Source organism: Neoarius graeffei, chromosome 9 (genome assembly GCF_027579695.1).
Source record: "Neoarius graeffei isolate fNeoGra1 chromosome 9, fNeoGra1.pri, whole genome shotgun sequence".
Lineage (NCBI taxonomy): Eukaryota > Metazoa > Chordata > Actinopteri > Siluriformes > Ariidae > Neoarius > Neoarius graeffei.
Window position 1 is genome coordinate 31,948,827 of NC_083577.1, and position 25,308 is coordinate 31,974,134.

The window sequence follows — 25,308 nt, forward strand, 5'->3', positions numbered from 1 at the left end:
AATAATGAGATACACATCACAGTTATGATACATATTTATTCCTTTCTTTGTCACTATATGCCACATGCCAGAAACACCACCACGACATTTACTATGGTGTAACTCTGCTGGGTGGCTGGTGGACAGCAGTGAACCAGCGCTTTCACATTACTATCGAGTTAGAATTGAACATTATCAGACATAAGAACTAATCGATATCGATCTGCGGTAGTTTTAGATTATCGAACACGAAGGAAAGATGCTCATAATTGCTACTGAACTATACAATAAATTATGTTTACACGAGTGTGCAGAGTAAGAAATTGTTTGGCTAAAAAAAACCACATACAATGCAAAGATATTGCATTGTATGTAAAAACTATTTTTAAATAAATATTTTCCATAAAATGTTTTACATAATTCCGCTTTATTTTTTAAAAAGCAAATTAAAAATAAGCACCGCATAAAACCCCATCTATCTTATGTAAATAAAGATACAGATTTCATTGTCCGATGGTCAAGTGTTTACGTTACCTTGCACTTACGATCGGGTTGGAGCTCCACTAATATTACACAGTTTTGGCATGCTACAGTCTGTTATTTCTGTATAACAGATCACTGCTATGAATAACAGACCGTTGCTATGGACAATGCAATTAGTGGAAGCAATAAAGCCATTTTTAGATCAATATTTTATGTCAAATTATTAATTTCTTTAGTAAATCACTTGGCACTGGCCCGCTATACATTAACCCTTCTTAAATCACCTTCAGATCAATCAGGACTGACAATTCAACAGCCCTGTGGTACAATTACAAATCACTTTTCAGTTGAAATCACCACCAAAAGATGTCTTGGACCTACAGACTTACAGCGATTGTGATGGACAAAGTCTGCAGAAGACCTGGGGTGCAAATTTTACAGGATTTTTAAAAACAACCCACTACCTAATTTCCTAATAAAACTACATGGCAGTCTATCTTAGAGAACCGCTGCTGCAGTCTTAAAGGCAAAGGGCTATCACATCAAACATCAACTGATTTAGATTTCTGAACTTTACGGTATTTCTGATATACTTTTCATTTTATTATTTCTGGGAGTATTTGTTACTTTTTGGGAACATTTTCAAAGGTACTTAAAGCTATACGGCCTTTCGATTTCATAAAATCGGTGAAACTTATTTCCCTCTGAAATTTGGTCTGCAATATCTCAGAAAAACCAGGCTATTCTGTAGCTGGGAAGTTATTTAATTTGAGGAGATTCCGTAGCAAATAATGTGCATGAAATCGCTTGCTTCGTGCAGTCAAGCAGACAGAGGAAGTCCATGTGCGTATGCGCAGGTTTACCTGCTTCTTCTGGGTTTTACGGCAGCTTGCATCCACAGTGTTGCATTACTGCCATCTACAGGTTGACCTTTGACCGTGCACTGACCGTTACGTCATTCTGTCGCTAAACGAACAGCTGATCACACCGAGGTGCTCGCTGACCGCCGATAGTTATTAGTTTGGTCCTGCGTTTCCTTTCCTTCGCATATAACAATGTCTTTTCTTCTCGCTTTCCGTTACTGTAGTCGGTCTTTCACATTTCATTCGCGTCGTCCATTTTCTTCTCCTGTTTCAAATTTGTATCCCACAATGCCTTGCGCGAACGGGGAAAGCCCACCACGTCATGCATGACGTAGTATCTTGAATTGGGTCATGGTGAAGCAAGAAAAAGTAGCGGAGAATTTAGGGCCATGTGGCCCAAAATTCATTAATTGTTCTATTTAAAAAAAAAAAAACAGAATAAAATTGGAAGCCTGTGATTCGAATTCAGTAGCTTTCTAGCCTGGCTAACGCGACTTCAAAGCTCTACGAGCTATTGGTCTGGCCAAGATATTAAGCCCAACCGTTTCCCAGAGCCCGTGGTTGACCCGCCTCCCTGAAATGCCTCAGTTTGCTACTGGTCGATGCCAGAAAAGGCTGTGACGAAGCTTAAACCAATCACATCACTCTTTCCTCTGACGTATGCGACGCGACGGGGCTAACTGGTAGATTAAACTCTTACCGAAGCCGGTCGGGAGCAAGGCGAAAACGTCCTTCCTTTCAATAAATACCTCCAGGGCTGCTCTTTGCTCCGTTTTCAATGAGAACTTCCCATTGAATGCTTTCAATACAGCATCTATGCGTAATAGATGCGGAAGCGTGAATGAAGCGCTTCCGGCATAGATTCTGTAAACAATCTATGGCTTCCGGTCGCAGCTCTACTACGTCAGTGCCTTGAACACGCCTCTACCCAGGGCCATTGGAGATGCTCAAAGTTGATTGGTTCCCGATTTTTCGGGAGCTTGGAAGAGCTGTAGATAGCTTGCCTGGCCAGACTAAGCTCGCAACAGGCCCTCGTGTTGCGTCACGCTTAGGATGGGCGGGCCCAGGCTAGTAGCTTTCAGTCCACTAAACAAAAATAATTGGGTGTCGGGAAAATTCTTTTTATGACCTAAACTTGAAAAATCTGAAAGGCAGTCTAGCTTTAATGTTCAGCTAACACTGGAGAGACTACTTCTCAGAGAACAGTGTAGGCAGCTAAAGTGTAGGGGGAAAAAAGACTTTAAAAAAAAGAAAGAAAAATGCATGTAGTGTCTCACCCTGCCATTGCTGACCACAGCCGTCTGCCCTGCCTTCACCTTCAGCACCTGCTGACAGAATCTCTGCTGGCTGTGCAAAAAGCCCAACTCCATAGTGTTGAACTTCTTCTCAAAGGCATCCTGGTCCATGCCCTGCAGCACAGCCATACATACACCCATGAATCTATGAACCCACAGAAAGGATACATGGATCCTTTTCTAAACCATACACATACAGTACCAGTCAAAAGTTTGGACACACCTTCTAATTCAATGTTTTACTTTATTTTTATGAATTAAAATTCACTTCGTGTCTTAAAGTAATGATGGATGTTGTTTCTCTTTACTTAGCTAAGGTTCTTGACATAATATGGATTACTACAGTTGTGGAATAGGGCTATTTACTGTATTTTTATTATTTACTATTTGATCTCAAACACATTAAAAAGGAAAGAAATTGCACTAATTAACTTTTGACGAGGCACCTTTTAACTGAAAAGCATTCCAGGTGACAACCTCATGAAGATGGTTAAGATAATGCCTTGTGTGTAAAGCGTCATCATAAATGTTGTTTTTAACACTTTTTCTTTACCACATCATTCCATACATGTTCCATGTGTTATTTCATAGTTTTGATGTCTTCGGTACAGTTATACAATGTAGAAAAAATAGTCAAAATACAGTAAAACCTATGAATGAGTAGATGTGTCCAAACCTTCGACTTGTACGTTTTGGAAAATGAGACTATGGTAATATACAGGTAGTCGTCGACTTACGACTGCGTTTGGTTACGACTGACCGGTCGTAAACCGATCGGGTCGTAAGTCGGCCTATGTTAAATGAACGTAAGTATATTGTGATGTGTAATGATATTGTAATCATCTTAAAGTCTTATTTTATCAACATTTTCTTCATTCATTACCTTGGCTCATTATTTGGTTTAAGTCAAACACTGCATACTACACTGCGTACAGTACAATTTGTTTAATATGTGCAAAACAAAAAATACAAAATACAGGTGTGAAAAATAGAAAACATTTTAGTTTGAAACATAGCAAAATACAAAACTTAGTGACCGCTGGCATCACTGGTGCTTGGCTGTGGGTCATCTACGTCATCATCAGCTGTTGCAGCGCTCGGGCTGGCGGGAGGATTTGCTCGTTTCATAAACCAGGAGCTGGGGTGGAAACTGTATGACGGAGTGCACGAGGGAGACTGCGCATGTGCCTGGAGCTGGGGTGGAAACTGTTGTACGCAGCGAGAGGCGCTGCCGGGAGCTGGGGCGGAAACTGTCGTACGCTCAGCTAGTTCAGCTGGGAAACACTTGCCAGTCATAACCAGACGGTCGTAAAGTCAATCGGTCGTAAGTCGACGACTACCTGTACATTTTCATTACCAGAGGTGGACAAAGTACCCAACTTCATTACTTAAGTCAAAGTACAGATCCCACTGGTCAAATGTTACTCTGATACAAGTGAAAGTTGTCCAGTCAAATTTTTACTGAAGTGAAAGTACTGAAGTACTTGCTTTTAAAAATACTTAAAGTGCATATTCTGGACCAATTTCATTTTTTTTTTTTTTTAATATGAAAGTATGTCCCTTTACACACTCATCCAGAAGGGTAATTTTGCACAAGGTCATCTGTCTAGAGCAGAAAAAAATAAAATAACAAAATGTGCCTGGAAAAATCCCAAGGGAGTCTGGAGCCAGATTCGTGACGTCACCTGCGGAAGCGCCAGCAGGCTGCGCGAGCTTTGCACGGTTTCAGTGCACAGCCTGTGTAGACCAAGCGCTCCCATTTCTCTCTTTCATTGTCCGGTCTTTTGGAAAACGATGAGTACTAATCCCATCAAGATTGGTGTTGCTACACCCTCCTACGATACATCTGTTAACCATTTTAATAATTACGCGATAACGTTGAAGAAATTTGCAGAAAACCACCAGGTCGTTTTCTCATAAACAAACCAGCGCTGACGTAGGATTCAGAGGGAGGCGTCCCGCACGCGACATCACGAAAATCAATGTTTGCCGGGAAATCCAAATGCCAAGTTTTTTCAGAGGCGGACCAATTCGCCTCAAATGGCTTGATTTCAACTGAATGTTTCTGGTATTGCGCAAGGTTAAAAAAATTGCAGAGAATGCAGAATGTTACAGATATTTGACCAAAGTTTAATATAAAATAGGAGAATTACATTGATCTTGCTCCTGAATTTACCCGTGATATGCACTTTAAGTATTAAAAGTACATTTTCTGTCAAAGCGTTGTCGTATTATCGCCACAATGCCTCTGAAGCAACCGACTGGATTTACAAAATGAACGCATGGTGTGCATCATGGTGGCTGAATGTTAAGCTAGCTATTCAGTGAAACTCCACCTGACATGCTAGCAAACTCTTTTCAAACTCAAAATCATATTGGGTAGCTAACGCTACTGGAAAAGGAAGATTTCTACATTGTTTGTTTGGCAAGATTATGCTAAAACATTTCTGAAAGGACTTCAGATAAGTTAACGTTATTCATGTTAGCGTAACTCCGTTTTTACATGCTAACTAACAGTGTCCACGTTAACTAGCTATGTGTTAATGTTAGCTGTGGACAAGGTGATGGCAACTTGGCGGGCAAATCTATAGAAAGTCAGTTGACTAACCAAACTGCATAGCGATTGCAACATTATCGCTAGCTCTAAAAGCACCGACAACTTCAGTGCAGGCTTTCTCTTGGAATAAAACGCTTATATACAGTGGTGCTTGAAAGTTTGTGAACCCTTTAGAATTTTCTATATTTCTGCATAAATATGACCTAAAACATCATCAGATTTTCACACAAGTCCTAAAAGTAGATAAAGAGAACCCAGTTAAACAAATGAGACAAAAATATTATACTTGGTCATTTATTTATTGAGGAAAATGATCCAATATTACATGTCTGTGAGTGGCAAAACTATGTGAACCTCTAGGATTTGCAGTTAATTTGAAGGTGAAATTAGAGTCAGGTGTTTTCAATCAATGGGATGACAATCAGGTGTGAGTGGGCACCCTGTTTTATTTAAAGAACAGGGATCTATCAAAGTCTGATCTTCACAACACATGTTTGTAGAAGTGTATCATGGCACGAACAAAGGAGATTTCTGAGGACCTCAGAAAAAGTGTTGTTGATGCTCATCAGGCTGGAAAAGGTTACAAAACCATCTCTAAAGAGTTTGGACTCCACCAATCCACAATCAGACAGATTGTATACAAATGGAGGAAATTCAAGACCATTGTTACCGTCCTCAGGATTGGTTGACCAACAAAGATCATCCCAAGAGCAAGGCGTGTAATAGTTGGCGAGGTCATAAAGGACCCCAGGGTAACTTCTAAGCAACTGAAGGCCTCTCTCACATTGGCTAATGTTAATGTTCCTGAGTCCACCATCAGGAGAACACTGAACAACAATGGTGTGCATGGCAGGGTTGCAAGGAGTAAGCCACTGCTCTCCAAAAAGAACATGGTGGTGGTAGTATCAAGGTTTGGGCCTGTTTTGCTGCATCTGGACCAGGACGGCTTGCCATCATTGATGGAACAATGAATTCTGAATTATACCAGCGAATTCTCCAGGAAAATGTCAGGCCATCTGTTCATGAACTGAATCTCAAGAGAAGATGGGTCATGCAGCAAGACAAAGACCCTAAGCACACAAGTCGTTCTAACAAAGAATGGTTAAAGAAGAATAAAGTTAATGTTTTGGAATGGCCAAGTCAAAATCCTGACCTTAATCCAATCGAAATGTTGTGGAAGGACCTGAAGCGAGCAGTTCATGTGAGGAAACCCACCAACATCCCAGAGTTGAAGCTGTTCTGTATGGAGGAATGGGCTAAAATTCCTCCAAGCCGGTGTGCAGGACTGATCAACAGTTACCGGAAATGTTTAGTTGCAGTTATTGCTGCACAAGGGGGTCACACCAGATACTGAAAGCAAAGGTTCACATACTTTTGCCACTCACAGATATGCAATATTGGATCATTTTCCTCAATAAATAAATGACCAAGTATAATATTTTTGTCTCATTTGTTTAACTGGGTTCTCTTTATCTACTTTTAGTACTTGTGTGAAAATCTGATGTTGTTTTAGGTCATATTTATGCAGAAATATAGAAAATTCTAAAGGGTTCACAAACTTTCAAGCACCACTGTACCTCAATATGCTTCCGCAGGTCGGACGGCGAGTTTTTGTAGGCCGTGATGTGGTTCGTTTTCGGCAAACAAAGCAAACGTTTAAAACGAAATTAATCTTTAATCCTTTCAGAAAATTGAAACATGGGTTCATGGGCCATGAGTGTGTGCATTCCCCAGAAAAACCACCTCCTTCCATGCGGCCATCAACTGATCGTGTTCAAATAACGCTGCTGAGAAATCATTGAACTTGATTTTATCCAGTCTATGAATGTGACGTGACCCTAGTGATTACTGATGGGCTGTCTCAGTGTCACCTGCGAAAAAAAATCATGTTTTCGAAAAAACATCCACTTTCAAAGCTGCTTCACAGTAACGAGTAACGAGGACCTTCACAGAAATGTAATGGAGTGTAAAGTACGATATTTGCTTTTCAAATGTAGAGAAGTTAAAGTCAGAAGTTTCAAAAAAATAATACAGATACTCAAAAAGTGTACTTAAGTAGAGTCTCATCTCATCTCATTATCTGTAGCTGCTTTATCCTTCTACAGGGTCGCAGGCAAGCTGGAGCCTATCCCAGCTGACTACGGGCGAAAGGCGGGGTACACCCTGGACAAGTCGCCAGGTCATCACAGGGCTGACACATAGACACAGACAACCATTCACACTCACATTCACACCTACGGTCAATTTAGAGTCACCAGTTAACCTAACCTGCATGTCTTTAGACTGTGGAGGAAACCGGAGCACCCGGAGGAAACCCACGCGGACACGGGGAGAACATGCAAACTCCGCACAGAAAGGCCCTCGCCGGCCACGGGGCTCGAACCCGGACCTTCTTGCTGTGAGGCGACAGCGCTAACCACTACACCACCGTGCCACCCCTTAAGTAGAGTACTCAAGTAAATGTACTTCGTTACTGTCCACCTTTGTTCATTACTACTACGTTTGAAAAATTTACAGTCCTGCTTCATTTTAGCACAAACAATGCATTGAACTGTTGACTTCTAGAGACTCTACTACAAAAGCTCAATTATTCCTGCACTTACAGAAAGACATGATAATCAACCAAGCTATCCCACTGATTATACTGGTAATTAAACATTGGCTTTTGTATCAATGGAGCATGTCCTCCGCAGACACAGATTATTCAGATTTCCGCCAACCCCCAAAGGAGAGAAGAGAAAAATAACGCTATTATCAGCATAATGATAAAAATCCTGCAGCACAAGCTCTGAGCACCATGCTCATATACTGTTTCACATCTCATTTTACAGCTCATTTTCACATTTAAAAAGGATAAAAATTAAATAATTTAAGAGACCTAGACGGGGAGCTCAGCATGTCTTCCAACAACTAATCCACTCCAAAATGGTTCATTTTCTGCAGGAGACACATGGATCAATGCCCTTATAGAAGTAGGACTCGGCACATGCGGAACATCTCATCACAGCTTCTCAGGTTTGGCTGAACTGTGCACAATCAGCAGCGGTATAACCTGTGTACACTTCTACAACCCCTGGCAAAAAGTATGGAATCACCAGTCTTGGATGAGCACTCATTCACACGTTTTATTCTGTAGAACAAACTCAGATCACAAACATGATACAATAATAAAGTCATTCCAAAGTGCACCTTCTTGGCCTTCAGAAACACTAAAAGAAATGAAGAAAAAGCATTGTGGAAGTCAGTAAATGTTACTTTTATAGACCAAGCACAGGGAAAAAAATATGGAATCATGAAAAACAGACAAACAAAAGAACATTCAAAACACATCACTAGTACTTACGCTACGTTCACACTGCAAGGCTTAATGCTCATTTCCGATTTTTTTGTGAAATCCGATTTTTTTGTGAGGTCGTTCACATTAACAAATATATGCGACTTGTATGTGATCCTCAGTATCAACGAAAAGCGACCTAAAAGTGTTCCGCATGCGCATTGCAGGATACGACGACGTCACACGCAGTGAGCATGGCCAGTGTTTACGGAAGTAAAACCGCCCGGTTGCGGTATGACCCATCCAATCTAGCTTGAATAGCTGCATCCCCCCAAATGGAAATCAGCTCCCTAACCTCTGCGTCCTTCCATTGAGAAGATTCAGAACCTTCACAGCCCGAAGCGTCCCTCGCATTGATGTCATGCGCAGGGGCGCAGATACGTTTTTTGAACTGGGGGGGACAAAGGTGCCAGCAAACCAACCCCGATATGCCTGTCAAACTTGTTGTGGGTTACCATAGCAACCAAGCTCGAGCTCGCAACCTGTGCAGTCTGCGCAGCTCAACCAACCGAATATCAGTCTTTGTTTTGTTTTATGTGAATTGTTGCAACTATGTCTGTACTGCTGTGCACCTCAATAAACCGAATGGTAATTAGTCTTTTGATTTTTCCGTGAGGTTTGCCTTATGCAAAGAAAGACAGCATAGACGTTTTTTCCTCCCTATAAGTGGGGGGGACCGAGCGAGGTGAATTTAAATCTGGGTGGGACGAGTCCCACCCTCTATCTGCGCCCGTGATTATGCGCCATGTTGTTGTAACATTTTTTGAGAGACCCGCCGCCTACTTCAGCGCAGAATAGTGACGTTTGTGGCTTGTTGATGACGTGTAAGTCGGATGAATGCGACCTGGCGGTTCAGACTGAAGTCGCATATGAAAAGATCGGATAGGAATCGGAATTAGGACCACATATCCAAACGGCCTGGGTCGGATTTGAAAAAATCGGATCTGTGTCGTTCATATTGTCAATAAAAGATTGGATACAGGTCACATATGGGCGAAAAGATCGGATTTGAGTCACTTCAGCCTGCAGTGTGAACGTAGCCTTAGTTGCACCACCTCTGGCTTTTATAACGGCTTGCAGTCTCTTAGGCATGGACTTGATGAGTGACAAACAGTACTCTTCATCAATCTGGTGCCAACTCTCTTTGATTGCAGTTGCCAGATCAGCTTTGCAGGCCGGAGCCTTGTCGTGGACCATTTTTTTCAATTTCCACCACAAGTTTTCTATTGGGTTGAGATCTGGACTATTTGCAGGCCATGACATTGACTGGATGTGTCTTTCACCAAGGAATGCTTTCACAGTTTTTGCTCTATGGCACGATGCATTGTCATCTTGGAAAATTATTTCATCATCCCCAAACATCTTTTCAATTGAAGGGATAAGAAAACTGTCCAAAATGTCAATGTAAACCTGTGCATTTATTGAAGTAACCACAGCCATCTCCCCAGTGCCTTTGCCTGACATGCAGCCCCATATCATCAAGGATTGCGGAAATTTGGATGTTTTCTTCATGCAGTCCTCTTCATAAATCTCACTGGAACGGCACCAAACAAAAGTTCCAGCATCATCACCTTGTCCAATGCAGATTCGTGATTCATCACTGAAGATAACTTTCATCCAGTCATCCACAGTCCATGATTGCTTCTCCTTAGCCCATTGTAGTCTTGTACTTTTCTGTTTAGGTGTCAATGATGGTTTTCTTTTAGCTTTCCTATATGAAAATCTCATTTCCTTTAGACGATTTCTCACGGCTCGGTCACATACTTGTACATTGACTCCAGCTTCCTCCCATTTATGCTTCATTTGTTTTGTTGTACTTTTTCGGTTTTCAAGACATATGGCCTTAAGTTTTTTGTCTTGACGCTTTGATGTCTTCCTTGGTCTACCAGTATGCTTGGCTTTAAAAACCTTCCCATGCTGTTTGTACTTGGTCCATATCTTAGATACAGCTGACTGTGAACAGCCCACATCTTTGGCAACCATGCGTGAAGAGTTACCTTCTTTAAGAAGTTTGACAATCCTCTCTTTTGTTTCAAGAGACATCTGTCTTGTTGGAGCCATGATTCTTGCCAATCCACTTGGTCCAGCAGCCCTCCAAGGTGTGATAACTGCGCTGTTTCTAACTGCAGACTAACGAGCAGATCTAATCTGAGGCAGGTGTCAATTTAGGGAAAGGAAATTGACTGGGTGAGTCCTTATTTTCTACCTGAAAATTGAGTGATTCCATATTTTTTTCCTCAGAATTGAGTGATTCCATATTTTTTTCCCTGTGCTTGGTCTATAAAAGTAACATTTGCTGACTATCACAATGTATTTTCTTTGTTTATTTTAGTGTTTCTGAAGGCCAAGAAGTTGCACTTTGGAATGACTTTATTATTGTATTATGTTTGTGATCTGTTTGTTCTACAGAATAAAGCGTCTGAATGAGTGCTCATCCAAGACTGGTGATTCCATACTTTTTGCCAGGGGTTGTACTCGTCTAGGCTCATGAAACTGCATTACAAACTGCACAAGGGAGATAATCATGAAATCACCATGCAGGAAAGACATGTTGTATTTATGAAGCAAATAGATCATTTGAAAAACCGATTCAAAAGCAAAGGCAATGATGGATCAATAGGACAAACTCTTACTAAGTATCACTTAGCCCTGGGTACGGTAAATGGTCACTGTCAGAAGAGCTAACCTTTAAAAGTAGATCTTTAATCTTGGTGCCCCGTGTGAGGAGCTGCACGGTCTCTTCTTTAAGAAGTTTTAAGGTGAAATCGAGGGTATTCTTGGTGCTCTGTGTGAGAAAGGAGGCCCAGATAGCTCTGTAGAAGCCACTGTTGTCTTCAGTGGGTTGGTCACTGGGGTTATTAAGCACACCAACACGGCAACTGGAACTACTGGACTTCTGCAAGTGCACAAACTAAAGGTTAGTAAATTAAATGCACAGAAAATAGCAAAAGCCCACAAACATTTTTCATATCCAAAAGGAGTTACAATAGATTTAATGAGAAAAAAAAGTAATGAACAAGCTGCATATGCAGAACACTTCATTATATTTCATGGAGGATTTTTTATTCTTACCAATATTAATATGGAGGTCTACGCAGATGCAAGCTGAATTATTAAATGTATATACACTACCGTTCAAAAGTTTGGGGTCACTTTGAAATTTCCTTATTTTTGAAAGAAAAGCACTGTTCTTTTCAATCAGTGCATTTACATGCACATAGAGAAAATCGAATTTCTGCCGTAGATCGACTGAAATCGAGGTTCTAAATGCCATGGAAACACCTTAGCTCGGCTGAAATCGAACCGAACTGGATTTCTCGTAATCGAGCTACGTGACCTAGATTATGCGATTTTTGCCGAGCTACTTAGTGCATGTAAACCCTATCGAGCTACGTAGTCGAGCTACTTACTTCCCTTCCGGAAGTGACGAGTGACGAGACCACAAGCGGGAAACACAACAGCCTCGGTCGGCATGACAACAGTAGTAGTAGTGAGCAGCAGAAGAGGTCAGGAGGAACAAGGAGAGTCTGCACTGTCTGTATCAAACTCACTTACTGTAGCACATCTGTACACAACGTGTACTGTTAATCATGTTAAGAAAACACTGCCACCACGTCTGTACATAACACTCGGCTGAATCTTTTCTTTTTGTGGCATTGTTTGCACTGTTAAAATTTAGCTCACTTACTGTATCACCAAATACATCTGTACAGCTGTTGCATAGCTGTGAATTGTGTATATAAACAAGTCACTGTATTTGTGTGTGTGTGTGTGTATATATATATATATATATATATATATATATATATATATATATATATATATATATATGTCCAACATCTGAAGAATGTCAATAAAAACAAAACAATTGAACTTTTTGTGTGTTTATTAAGACATAAGTTAAATTGTAAGCAAAAAATGGACTTCAGAAAAATATACAATTGTGCAAAATAAGTTGTCTTACAAAACAGTGGTCTGCGCAGGACAGTTTGTAGCCAACAGGTGGCAATGACATGTGGTGTGAATGTAAAGTGGAAATTACTCCTCTTCTTCATGACGACAACCGGAAGTGTACCAACACGATGGGGCGTGTAGCGCCACCTGTGGCTCGGGTGCACAATGTACCTCACACAATAGCTCGATTTCCTTGTGTGCATGTAGGATTGGATTTCTCTGGCACCCCTGCTGGGACCCTTAGCTCGATTACCGACAGCAGCTCGATTTGGATGTGCATGTAAACGCACTGAATGAAGATCACTTTAAACTAATCAGAAATCCACTCTATACATTGCTAATGTGGTAAATGACTCTTCTAGCTGCAAATGTCTGGTTTTTGGTGCAATATCTCCATAGGTGTATAGAGGCCCATTTCCAGCAACTCTCACTCCAGTGTTCTAATGGTACAATGTGTTTGCTCATTGCCTCAGAAGGCTAATGGATGATTAGAAAACCCTTGTACAATCATGTTAGCACAGCTGAAAACAGTTGAGCTCTTTAGAGAAGCTATAAAACTGACCTTCCTTTGAGCAGATTGAGTTTCTGGAGCATCGCATTTGTGGGGTCGATTAAATGCTCAAAATGGCCAGAAAAATGTCTTGACTATATTTTCTATTCATTTTACAACTTATGGTGGTAAATAAAAGTGTGACTTTTCATGGAAGACACAGAACTGTCTGGGTGACCCCAAACTTTTGAACGGTAGTGTATATATTTTTTTTTAATGAAAACACCTCAATTTCATTAACCTAAGCCATTTATTTAAGTTAGAGAACTTTACACCATGTCCAACATGCTACCATGCTAAGGAGCACACGCAGTGTTTTCCAGAGGTGGACAGTAACGAACTACATTTACAGTACTTGAGTACTGTACTTCAGTACACTTTTGGAGTATCTGTACTTTACTTGAGTATTATTTTTTTTGGAAACTTATGACTTTAACTTCACTACATTTGAAAGGCAAATATTGTACTTTTTACTCCACTACATTTCGATCAAGGTCCTCGTTACTCATTACCATGAAGCAGCTTTGAAAACGGATGTGTTTTTCTTTTCTTTTCTAAAACGCGATTGTTTTTTTTCCGCAGGTGACACTGAGACAGCCCGTCAGTAATCACTAGGGTCACGTCACGTCCATAGACTGGATAAAATCAAGTTTAGTGCTTTCTCAGGAGCATTATTTAACACGATTAGTTGATGGCCGAATGGAAGGAGGCGTTTTTTCTGAGGAATGCACGCACTCATGGCCCATGAACCCATGTTTCAGTTTTCTGAAAGGATTAAAGATTAATTTCGTTTTAAATGTTTGCTTTGTTTGTCGAAAACAAACCACATCACGGCCTACAAAAACTCGCCGTCCAACCTGTGGAAGCATATTGAGGTATATAAACGTTTTATTCCAAGAGAAAGCTTGCAATGAAGTTGTCTGTGTTTTAGAGCTAGCGATAATGTTGCAATCACTATGTGGTCTGGTTAGTCAACTGACTTTCTATGGATTTGCCCACCAAGTTGCCGTCGCCTTGTCCACAGCTGATGTTTACACATAGCTAGCTAACTTGGACACTGTTAGTTAGCATGTAAAAACGGAGTTACGCTAACATGAATAACGTTAACTTATCTGAAGTCCTTTCAGAAATGTTTTAGCATAATCTTGCCAAACAAACAATGTAGAAATCTTCCTTTTCCAGTAGCATTAGCTACCCAATATGATTTTGAGTTTGAAAAGAGTTTGCTAGGATGTCAGGTGGAGTTTCACTGACTAGCTAGCGTAACGTTAAACCACCATGATGGCACAGCATGCGTTCATTTTGTGAATTCACATTTCTGTCTTTGGTAACGGCGTTAGGTTTTGTAAGCGTTGGGGCAATAATACAACGATGCTTTGACAGAAAATGTACTTTTAATACTTAAGTATTTTCAAAAGCAAGTACTTCAGTACTTTAACTTAAGTAAAAAATAGACTGGACAACTTTCACTTGTATCGGAGTAACATTTGACCAGCGGGATCTGTACTTTGACTGAAGTAATGAAGTTGGGTACTTTGTCCACCTCTGGTGTTTTCTTACGAACTACACTATTAATGCTACATTTGACAATATTATAGTGCAGTGGATGGCACTGATTAAAATCAAGACTTGAACGTAAAAATTCTATCTTTCATAGAGTGCAGAAGGCAAAATTTCAGGTCAACAAGCCGTATACAGTATCTTGCAAAAAGTATTCATCCTCCTTAGTGTTTGTCCTGTTTTGTCGTATTACGAGCTGGAATTAAAATGGATTTTTGGAAGGTTAGCACCATTTGATTTACTCAACATGCCTACAGCTTCAAAGCTGAAAATTGTTGTTTTATTGTGACACAAACAATTCTTAAGATTAAAAAAAAAACAACCCAGAAATCTGGAGTGTGCATAGGTATTCACCCCCTTTCGTATGAAACCCCTAAATAAGAGCTGATCCAACCAATTCACTTCACGAGTTTCGTAATTAGTTGATTAAGATCCACCTGTGTGCAATCAAAGTGTCACATGATGTCTGTATAAATCAACCTGTTCTGGAAGGACCCTCCCTGTGTCCGAAATCGCTCCCTACTCACTATATAAGGAAATACTATATAGTGGGGACGCCATGTTGTAGTGCTGTCCGAAACCTTAGTGAGGATTATTTACACCCTATATAGTGCACTCAAAGTATCCCACAATGCATCACGAAAAGTAGTGTACAACTGACGGTCACTAACCCAAGCAATATATCCCATCATTCATTGCGGTCGCGTTGAAATTAAAAAAGTCTCAAATTTGACTGAATAAAAGGCAGCAGCAAAGAAGAAAGTATTCAGCCTTGATTTAAAAGAACTGAAAGATGCAGGTACTTTGTATTGATTAATGTGGGAAATGCGCTCAGTGTAATATGGATTTATCACAAAAACACATGCATGTATTTATTATTTTGAAAATACACCAGCCGGCTGATCTGGCACGTTTTAATTGTGTGACAGTAATGACGTAAATACCAGCGTGACGGACTAGTGTCCGAAAGAGGGGTTTTTTTTTTTTCATTTTACCAATGAGCTCACTATAGCAATAGTCCTCTATATAGTAATTCCCTATATAGGGAGTAGTGAACGAGTGAGCGATTTCGGACACAGGGCCTGACTGCAACACCAGAACAGGTTGGTTTATACAGACATCATGTGACAGATCATGTGACACTTTGATTGCACATTTAGGGGTTTTACACGCACGGGGTGAATACCTATGCACACTCCAGATTTCTGTTTTTTTCATCTTAACTATTGTTTGTGTCACAATAAAACAACAATTTGCACCTTTAAAGTAGTCGGCATGTTGTGGAAATCAAATGGTGCTAACCCTCCAAAAATCCATTTCAATTCCAGCTTGTAATGTGACAAAACAGGACAAATACCAAGGGGGATGATACTTTTGCAAGACACTGTACCTAATCATGTATACAATGGAAATGCATGTTTAAATTAATCTAATAGTCAGTACAGATAATAGTGTATTATAGTTACTAAACCAGCACAAGAAAACACAAAAATCCTTCACAATTCATTCGAGACTTGTGCCTGGAGTCAAATGGCCGATACGTTCATGAACTCACAATATACAGTGGGGCAAAAAAGTATTTAGTCAGTCACCAATTGTGCAAGTTCTCCCACTTAAAAAGACGAGAGAGGCCTGTAATTTTCATCATAGGTATACCTCAACTATGAGAGACAAAATAAGAAAAAAAATCCAGAAAATCACATTGTCTGATTTTTAAAGAATTTATTTGCAAATTATGGTGGAAAATAAGTATTTGGTCAATAAGAAAAGTTCATCTCAATACTTTGTTATATACCCTTTGTTGGCAATGACAGAGGTCAAACGTTTTCTGTAAGTCTTCACAAGGTTTTCACACACTGTTGCTGGTATTTTGGCCCATTCCTCCATGCAGATCTCCTCTAGAGCAGTGATGTTTTGGGGCTGTCGCTGGGCAACACGGACTTTCAACTCCCTCCAAAGATTTTCTATGGGGTTGAGATCTGGAGACTGGCTAGGCCACTCCAGGACCTTGAAATGCTTCTTACGAAGCCACTCCTTCGTTGCCCGGGCGGTGTGTTTGGGATCAGTGTCACGCTGAAAGACCCAGCCACGTTTCATCTTCAATGCCCTTGCTGATGGAAGGAGGTTTTCACTCAAAATCTCACGATACATGGCCCCATTCATTCTTTCCTTTACACGGATCAGTCGTCCTGGTCCCTTTGCAGAAAAACAGCCCCAAAGCATGATGTTTCCACCCCCATGCTTCACAGTAGGTATGGTGTTCTTTGGATGCAACTCAGCATTCTTTCTCCTCCAAACACGACAAGTTGAGTTTTTACCAAAAAGTTCTATTTTGGTTTCATCTGACCATATGACATTCTCCCAATCCTCTTCTGGATCATCCAAATGCTCTCTAGCAAACTTCAGACGGGCCTGGACATGTACTGGCTTAAGCAGGGGGACACGTCTGGCACTGCAGGATTTGAGTCCCTGGCGGCGTAGTGTGTTACTGATGGTAGGCTTTGTTACTTTGGTCCCAGCTCTCTGCAGGTCATTCACTAGGTCCCCCCGTGTGGTTCTGGGATTTTTGCTCACCGTTCTTGTGATCATTTTGACCCCACGGGGTGAGATCTTGCGTGGAGCCCCAGATCGAGGGAGATTATCAGTGGTCTTGTATGTCTTCCATTTTCTAATAATTGCTCCCACAGTTGATTTCTTCACACCAAGCTGCTTACCTATTGCAGATTCAGTCTTCCCAGCCTGATGCAGGTCTACAATTTTGTTTCTGGTGTCCTTTGACAGCTCTTTGGTCTTGGCCATAGTGGAGTTTGGAGTGTGACTGTTTGAGGTTGTGGACAGGTGTCTTTTATACTGATAACGAGTTCAAACAGGCGCCATTAATACAGGTAACGAGTGGAGGACAGAGGAGCCTCTTAAAGAAGAAGTTACAGGTCTGTGAGAGCCAGAAATCTTGCTTGTTTGTAGGTGACCAAATACTTATTTTACCGAGGAATTTACCAATTAATTCATTAAAAATCCTACAATGTGATTTCCTGGATTCTTTCCCCCCATTCTGTCTCTCATAGTTGAAGTGTACCTATGATGAAAATTACAGGCCTCTCTCATCTTTTTAAGTGGGAGAACTTGCACAATTGGTGGCTGACTAAATACTCTTTTGCCCCACTGTATGTGAATCAAATTATCATCAATAAATTGAGAATGAATTTTTCAAAGCATTTGTTAATATGTACTCACAAACAACCTGTGTACAATTATTCCACCTTCATGTATTACTGTTTAAAAAAGTGTTTCATTGCTCTTCATGTACAGGAATGTAAGCCCATGTGTGAAGGAAATATTTTTTGTAAATAATACAAATACCAATGAAATTTTCATCTAAAACGTGTCCGACCGTTCTGCGCGCACATACCACAGACATACAAAAAAACAACCTTGAATTATATGTCTTTTGCTTTCTGAAGATTATCTATTTCATGGACCTCCAACCAACTGCAAATAAAAGCAATAGCTCACCATATGTTTTAACGCATTTAGAAGAATCTGCCTTCCAGAAGCTTGCTCAACATCCGCAATAATCCAAAAGGTTACTCCACACACCATCTCTTCTTCTACAGCAAAACAATACCACATTAAAACTGCTGCAGTGTTGATGGAAAATCAGAGTAGTTACCATGATGTATGCAATTTGAGACAAATCATTTGTCAACATCTTAACAAGAGTGCTCGGAGAGCACAACATCCCCCGCTGGCAAATAGGCCATAACTCTGGTAAAATGCGACTGAATTGAACGAAATCGCAAAATGTGTATTAGCGAAATATAACAAAGAAACCTGTCAAGCTGCGTGAAATTCCTCCAAAAATTGTGAGAGGAGTTGATTTCAGAAGGCGAGTACCCTTCCCGGGACAGATGGACGGACATCGCCACGACATAATCCCCCTTCGGGCCTTTCAGCCAGTGGGGGATAAAAATCGTGAGAGGAGTTGATTTCAGAAGGAAAACACACTCATGAAATTGTCAAATTATAATTTTGTTAATCAAGGGCTGTAACTCTGGTAAAATGTGACCGAATTTAACGAAATTACAATATGCGTAGTACCGACATATAACAAAGAATCCTGCCAAGTTTGGTAAAATTCCTCCACAAACTGTGAGAGGAGTTGATTTCAGAAGAACGTACACCTTCATGAAATTGTCAAAGTACAAGTTATTTAATCAAGGCTCAAAACTCTGGTCAAATTTTCACAAATGAAATTAAATCACAGTACCATCATATAACGAGTCCTTTTGCAAAGCTTCGAGAAATTCGTCCAAAAATCGTGAGAGGAGTTGATGTCAGAAGGTGAGCACACCTTCATGAAATTGTGAAAGTGCAAGGTTGTTAATCAAGGGCCACAGCTCTGGTAAAATGCGAATGAATAGATAGTTTTCACATGACGTCACAGAGTCGGGGATTCCCTAGTGGCGGCCATCTTGCGGGGCAAGCTTACCGTACGGGTCACTGAGCACACATTGTAACGTGCGAGTTACATTTATTTATACATTATTTACATTTATAGTTACATTATTACTATTTAAAGCTAGCAATGGTGCACACCTGTTGTATTCACAGCTGTTGTAATAGGTCAGATGATGACGTCAAGCGGAGCTTTTATGGAATTCCCACTGTACGGGAGCACGAAGGCGAGCAAACAAAGAAACTCAGCATACAAAGGTGAAATCTATGGCTTGCGAGAATCAACCGCAAGGATTATCAGCCTTCCAAACACAGCAAAGTGTGCTCCGATCATTTTATAAGTGGTAAGTTGTTTAAATAAACAATCAATTGTGTTTAAGTTTGTTTTTGGAAACCAAAACATCGTGTAAACAATCTCTGGAGAATGCCTAACTGGAACCGCTGAGTGTACTGTAATACCACTAATGGATGTAAAATTTGTCTTAAATCAACTCGATATTATACACACACACACATATTTATATGCAGTGTTGAGAGCTCTAAAATTCCAATGTTTACATACCTTGGCTGTAATTAGGACGCGACTGTCACTTGGTTTTATATGGTGGACTTCACGGACCCAGCCACAGACAAAATAATTGTATGACTCCAGCGACTTGTATGCTTTGAGGTCGTCAAGTGTGTAGGCACTTTTACTATTCACGAAATAGTTCACAATATCAGGGTACGATATGGATGGCAGCCCTGCATAGTCACTTGAAAATGCATCTTTGTCTACTTCGTAGGGGTCAATTCCCCCAATCAAGGCCAGTCTGGCTGCATACCGTTGTCGTGAGATGTCGTCCAATGTATCTATATACTTCCGTTTGCTTGATTTTGCCGACATTGATCTTTATTTTAGAAAACTGACTATATAACTTCATAAATTCGTCCGAGATAACGTAGCCGGTAATGGCGATGGTCCGTTTTGTTTGCCCCACAAGATGGCGGCTGGGGGGCGTTCCCCGGAATGCTGTGACGTCAGTGAAAACAAAATAACAAAATAGAACAAAATAACAACATGCTTACTACCGACATATAACAAGGCCTTTTGTCAAGCTTGGTGAAATTCTGAGAGGAGCTGATTTCAGAAGGAAAACACACACTCATGAAATTGTGAAATTATAATTTTGTTAATCAAGGGCTGTAACTCTGGTAAAATGGGACTGAATTTAACGAAATTACAATATGCGTATTACCGACATATAACAAAGAATCCTGCCAAGTTTGGTGAAATTCCTCCAAAAGTTGTGAGAGGAGTTGATTTCAGAAGATGAGCACCCTTCCTGGGAGGGAGGGACGGACATCACCATGACATAATCCCGCTTCGGGCCTTTCGGCCAGCGGGGGATAAAAACTGCTAAGAGGAAAACCAAAATGAAGACTTGCATCAAGGGCAAATAAAGACTGTTGCAAAATGTGACAAAAGCTTCATGTACAAAACAGTCCTAAAGATCAGGATAAGAAGTTGGAAAGAAGTTCAATAAAAATAAAAATTATGTTCTTGATGGGATCATACAAGTCTTAGATTCAAAACTGTTTTGATAAAATAAGCCTTTTTTTTTTTAACCAGACACTTACCATGCTTTGTTAAATACTTCATTCTCTTTGAAACAACTGCTGTCTTGTCCTTGGAGTCCAGATATGAGAACATGACTGAATCATCCCAGTCATCCGCAACTGTCAGTTTTAGACAAAAACCAAGTTCGAAACTGTCTGTCAGGAATGCGAAGATGTCACTGCTGTTGCTATAAGCTTTACATTACTGATTCAGTGCTACCTGGAGATGCTGTGAAGTCCAGATACCGCCTGTCTGAGCTTAGAATAAGAGGGTTAATGCGTGGCACAACGTTAGGTTGCTCCATCAGGAAGTCCACCACATCCGTACCTTCAGAGATCTGACCCTGTTTATTTGAGGACAATCAAAAACTGTCAAACTAATAAAATGTTCACTTCATGTACATACCAGTTAATGACGAAATAGAGCTGAATTCAAAAATCACATCGGACAGAATTTTTAAATGAAGAAAAAAAGACGACATTCTTCCGTTTTTGCTATACATTGCAGACATCTGGGCTTGAGATCAAAAGATGAATATGAAGCGATAGAGCACAATTTCAGCTTTCATTTCGTATTTACACTTATTACCCAATACTTTGGGTAGCAGACCACCCAAGTTTTAGCTGAGCAAAAGTACAGGAACAGGCATAATGTAAAGAATGTCTTAAAGTAAATAACACTATATTTCGTTGCATCCCCGGTTTGCAATAACTGCATCAAGCTGGCAACCCAGTGACATCACCAAACTGTTGCATTCTTCTTTTGTGATGGTCTTCCAAGCATGTACCACAGCTTCTTTTGGTTATTATTTGTTTTGAGGGTTTCCCCTTTCAGTTTCTTCTTTAGGAGGTAAAATGCTGCCCAATCAGGTTAAGGTCTAGTGATTGACTGAGTCAGTGTAAAATTTTCCACTTTTTTCCCCACTTTGTTGTGTTGGCAGAGTCATTGTCTTGCTGTATGATGAAATTCTTCCCAATTAGATTAGATGCATTTCTCTGTAAATCGGCATACAGAATGTTTATGTAGATTTCTGAATTCATTCTGATGGTACCATCATGAGTTACATCATCTACAAAGATTATTTCCAGAAGCAGGCATGCAAGTCCAGGCCATGACACTACCTCTTGACCAATGAGCTTGTATGTTTTGGATCATGCATACATGTCAACCTATACGGAATGTCCGTATTTTATATGGATGTGATTCAAAACGTAGTATACGGGCGTATAAATAAAGTTATACGGATTCTTTAAAAAAACTTCAATATTTATTTAGAGCTATAATCAATTCCCACAATGATAAAAGAGCGCATAACATTTACAAACGTACTGTACAGCACAGACAGCCAGTAAAGAGTCTTATGAAATCGCGCGTTATCTTGTGGTAGCGAGACTTCGTTCCACTTTTGATCATGCGCACACCGCATTGCGAGAATCCCGCCAACCATGAAGTCATAGACATATAAACATAGACGCCGCCTTCTGCATAGAATCATACGTCATCCTCGCCGCCATATTGGATGTGGCAAAGTGGAGATTCTTCAACCGTCTCTGGTATAGCGTCTAGACAGTAGCCGAGAATAAAGATGCCTCATTCATGTGCTGCGTTTAACTGTACCAACAGGTTTACCGTCCAAACGAGATCACATGGGATTACCTTTCACAGGTGAGACTGGAAAAATACTTTTCATTGTATTTGGTCATTATAACGTAATTTTATGAACAGATTTTCCTGACTTTGTGGCTAATATGAAGTCTCGCGCATAATAGCCGCTCAGTGAAACCTGTCTCCAAACAACGAAGTATTTCCTTCGTAACTACGCTGATAACACTTTGTATTTTTGTCAAACATTGGAGCTTTGTATTCATCCTGAAGGTTTATTGTTATTAATATTGAATAAAAAGTAACTGGGATATATCATTGTTAATTATCATTCAAATTTTAGGTAAATTATCTTAATTTGCATCTTATACAGATTTTATAAGGGAAATACGGATTTTGGAGGTTGGTTATACAGGTTTGATTGACCAAAGGCTGACATGTATGATCATGAGCAAATCCTTACTTTCTCCACATTTTGACCATTCCATTATTTTCGTAGAGATTAATCGTGGTTCCAGAACTTTTGAGGCTCATCTCTGTTTCTCTTTGTGAATTTCAATCTGGCCTTTTGATTCGTACAGCTGATGAGTGGTTTGCCTCTTGTGGTATATTTCTGCTCTGAAAGTCTTCTTCAAATGGTAGATTGTCACCCCTTCACCCCTGTCCTGTGGAAGTTGCTGGTGACCAAGTTGTTTTTGGGTTTTTCCCTCACAGCTCTCACAATGTTTCGGTCATCAACTGCTGTGGTTTTCCTTGGTCGACTTGTTCAATGTCTGGTTGTCAGTACACTAGTGGTTTCTTTCTTTTTCAGGGCATTCCATTTTGTTGCATTAGCCGTACCTAATGCTTGCACAGTGGCACTGATCAAAGTTCCCACTTTTCTCAGATTCAAAATTGCTTTCTTTTCTCCCATAGACAGCTGTCTGGTCTTCATGTTGGTTTATCCTTTTTAACAACAAATGTAGCCTTCACAGGCGAAACTCAGGGCTCAAACCAAGCGCAGATATTCAGAGCTATTAATAGTTGAAACAATCAATCAATCTAGCAGAGCACACTTGGGCAACAAGAAACACTTGTCAGGCACATGTTCCAATATTTTTGAGCACTTGACAAATGGGTGGGTTCAAATGAAAAGGTGCCAGGTTTCCACATCTAGTTGTAAATATCAGGAAATGAAAGCTGAAATTCTGATATATCGTCTCATTCACCTTATGATCTAAAACACAAATGTCTTTAGTGGTTGCCAAAAACAAAAGAACTGGCACTGTCAATACTTTTGAAAGGGAATGTATATCATTCAGATATGCAAACATCTGAACTGCTATCATTTTTATCTTTTACCAGTTTTATACAAAACGAAGTTTGACCATTTTTAGTATTTGTGATAATGAAGGAACTTCAGTAAAATCTAACATACTAAATGTCTTGTTGCTTTAAATATCTTTGCCTTTTCTTTTTTCATGGCTCGAAATACTTTTGCACTTACTACTATGGAAACATTAAGTCACACTGTATTTGTAATGCCATTTAAAAATGTCAATTTCTACAAGACCTGCATTCGTTACATTTTACAGAAGGCTATTACAGAGATGTTTTATACTGAAAAATTACAATTGTACAACAGTGCATAGTATTTATTTGATTAAACAATAAAGAAATTATAATCCTACAAAATTTTCTGTAAAGGTTTTGCCACGGAGTATCCTCTTTAAAGCAGCTAAGTAGAACCTTTATTTTTAAATACATTTCTGAGTGGATAGTATCTCCATCCTTAACTCTTGTGTGCTGCATAAATGGGAATTAAAAAAATATATTTTTGAGAGTTAAAGTAAAGTTGGCATTTGAGCTGCCCCGCTGAGCCAGCCAGCCCTGAGTGCGTGACGTCACAGCAGTAACCGGTTTTAAGGCCGAGGCCTTTGACAGCTATCGACCAAAGTCATATAAATAAAAATTTATGGTGAAAGTAAGAAATACCGTCACCGACTTGCTCAACTAAGACTGATTTGACTTCATTGATTGTGGGTTGACTGTCATTAAAACAGGATGGGTGTTATAACTTATGCAACATGCATGTACATGCATGCATTTTCACTGATAAAACGTAAAAGGCTAATTAAATAATCAGATGAACTGAGACAATCACATTCTGAAGCAAATTAAATCATCTTATACCGGTAACTTAAACACACAATACAAGTTACATGTATTTATTGAAATGCAGGTAAACAACATGTTGTTTTTGTTGTTTTGTATCCAAATGAGAGTCGCAGCTTACCTGTCTGTGTTCTCGCTTCTTGAAGGCCGATTGTTTTGAAACAACCTGACTTTCAGTTGTTCGTTCGGTTCTCCGTTCATTCGCTTCTTCCACGTAAAGGTGAGATGGCAGCAATATCCAGCAGAGAAATCAGATGGCTGCTCTACTCATTCTCCATTTTCTCCAAACCGAGTACTCTGCCATTACTGCTCGGCTCAGGCAATTACTGAAACCCGGGACACCACGGGACGTCACCGGTTTTAGCAACAACCGTGGGGAGGTCACTGCCTGAGCGATAATATGTCATGTCCTGTTCCATCCTGGGTTTTACCAAAAACCCTTGGCTCCCATGCCGGGAGAACTGGTGCAACTGAACTTACTTTCCTTTTTTTAAAATAAATAAATAAATAAATAAATACTTTCCTTTTCTTGTAGTTTTCCTTTAATTGTTGGTACTGCACCCTCTTTCAATACGGGCTTATAGCCAACGCTCCTCAACAGATCAGAGGTCTTGTATGAGTCTTCAGTAAAATGTGCAGAGCAGAGGAGAAACCACTTTGTAGGCGCCCAATGTGCCCATGAACTTCTCGCAAAACGCGTCCAAATCTTAGCAGTTTGAACATTCTTGGGCCATGAATGCAACATAAATCTACCTGCACCCACCAGCAACACATCTATGTGGCATGGCGATAAATTAGCTCAAAATGGAGGATCGGAGTTGCAGTCAGCTCTGTGTTTTAGTATAGCGGAAATGGCGATGAGACCGATAGCCTTCCTGCTGTGACATCACAGACATCAAGGTCATTCAGTCAGAGCGCTACC

At 40.2% G+C, this 25,308-nt stretch overlaps 1 protein-coding gene across 3 annotated transcripts in view; it reads right to left on the bottom strand.

Annotated features, from left to right (window-relative positions):
• The window catches only part of uggt2 (UDP-glucose glycoprotein glucosyltransferase 2), a 163,853-nt gene that overhangs the window by 77,060 nt on the left and 61,485 nt on the right, over positions 1-25,308 (bottom strand). For all 3 annotated transcript variants that reach the window (XM_060929312.1, XM_060929313.1, XM_060929314.1), the window contains exons 19-23: positions 20,850-20,973; positions 20,651-20,749; positions 18,089-18,183; positions 11,198-11,407; positions 2,603-2,734 (exon numbers count right to left, since the gene is read on the bottom strand). In XM_060929312.1, coding sequence (XP_060785295.1) covers positions 2,603-2,734; positions 11,198-11,407; positions 18,089-18,183; positions 20,651-20,749; positions 20,850-20,973 — 660 coding nt within the window. The remainder of the gene's footprint in view (positions 1-2,602; positions 2,735-11,197; positions 11,408-18,088; positions 18,184-20,650; positions 20,750-20,849; positions 20,974-25,308) is intronic.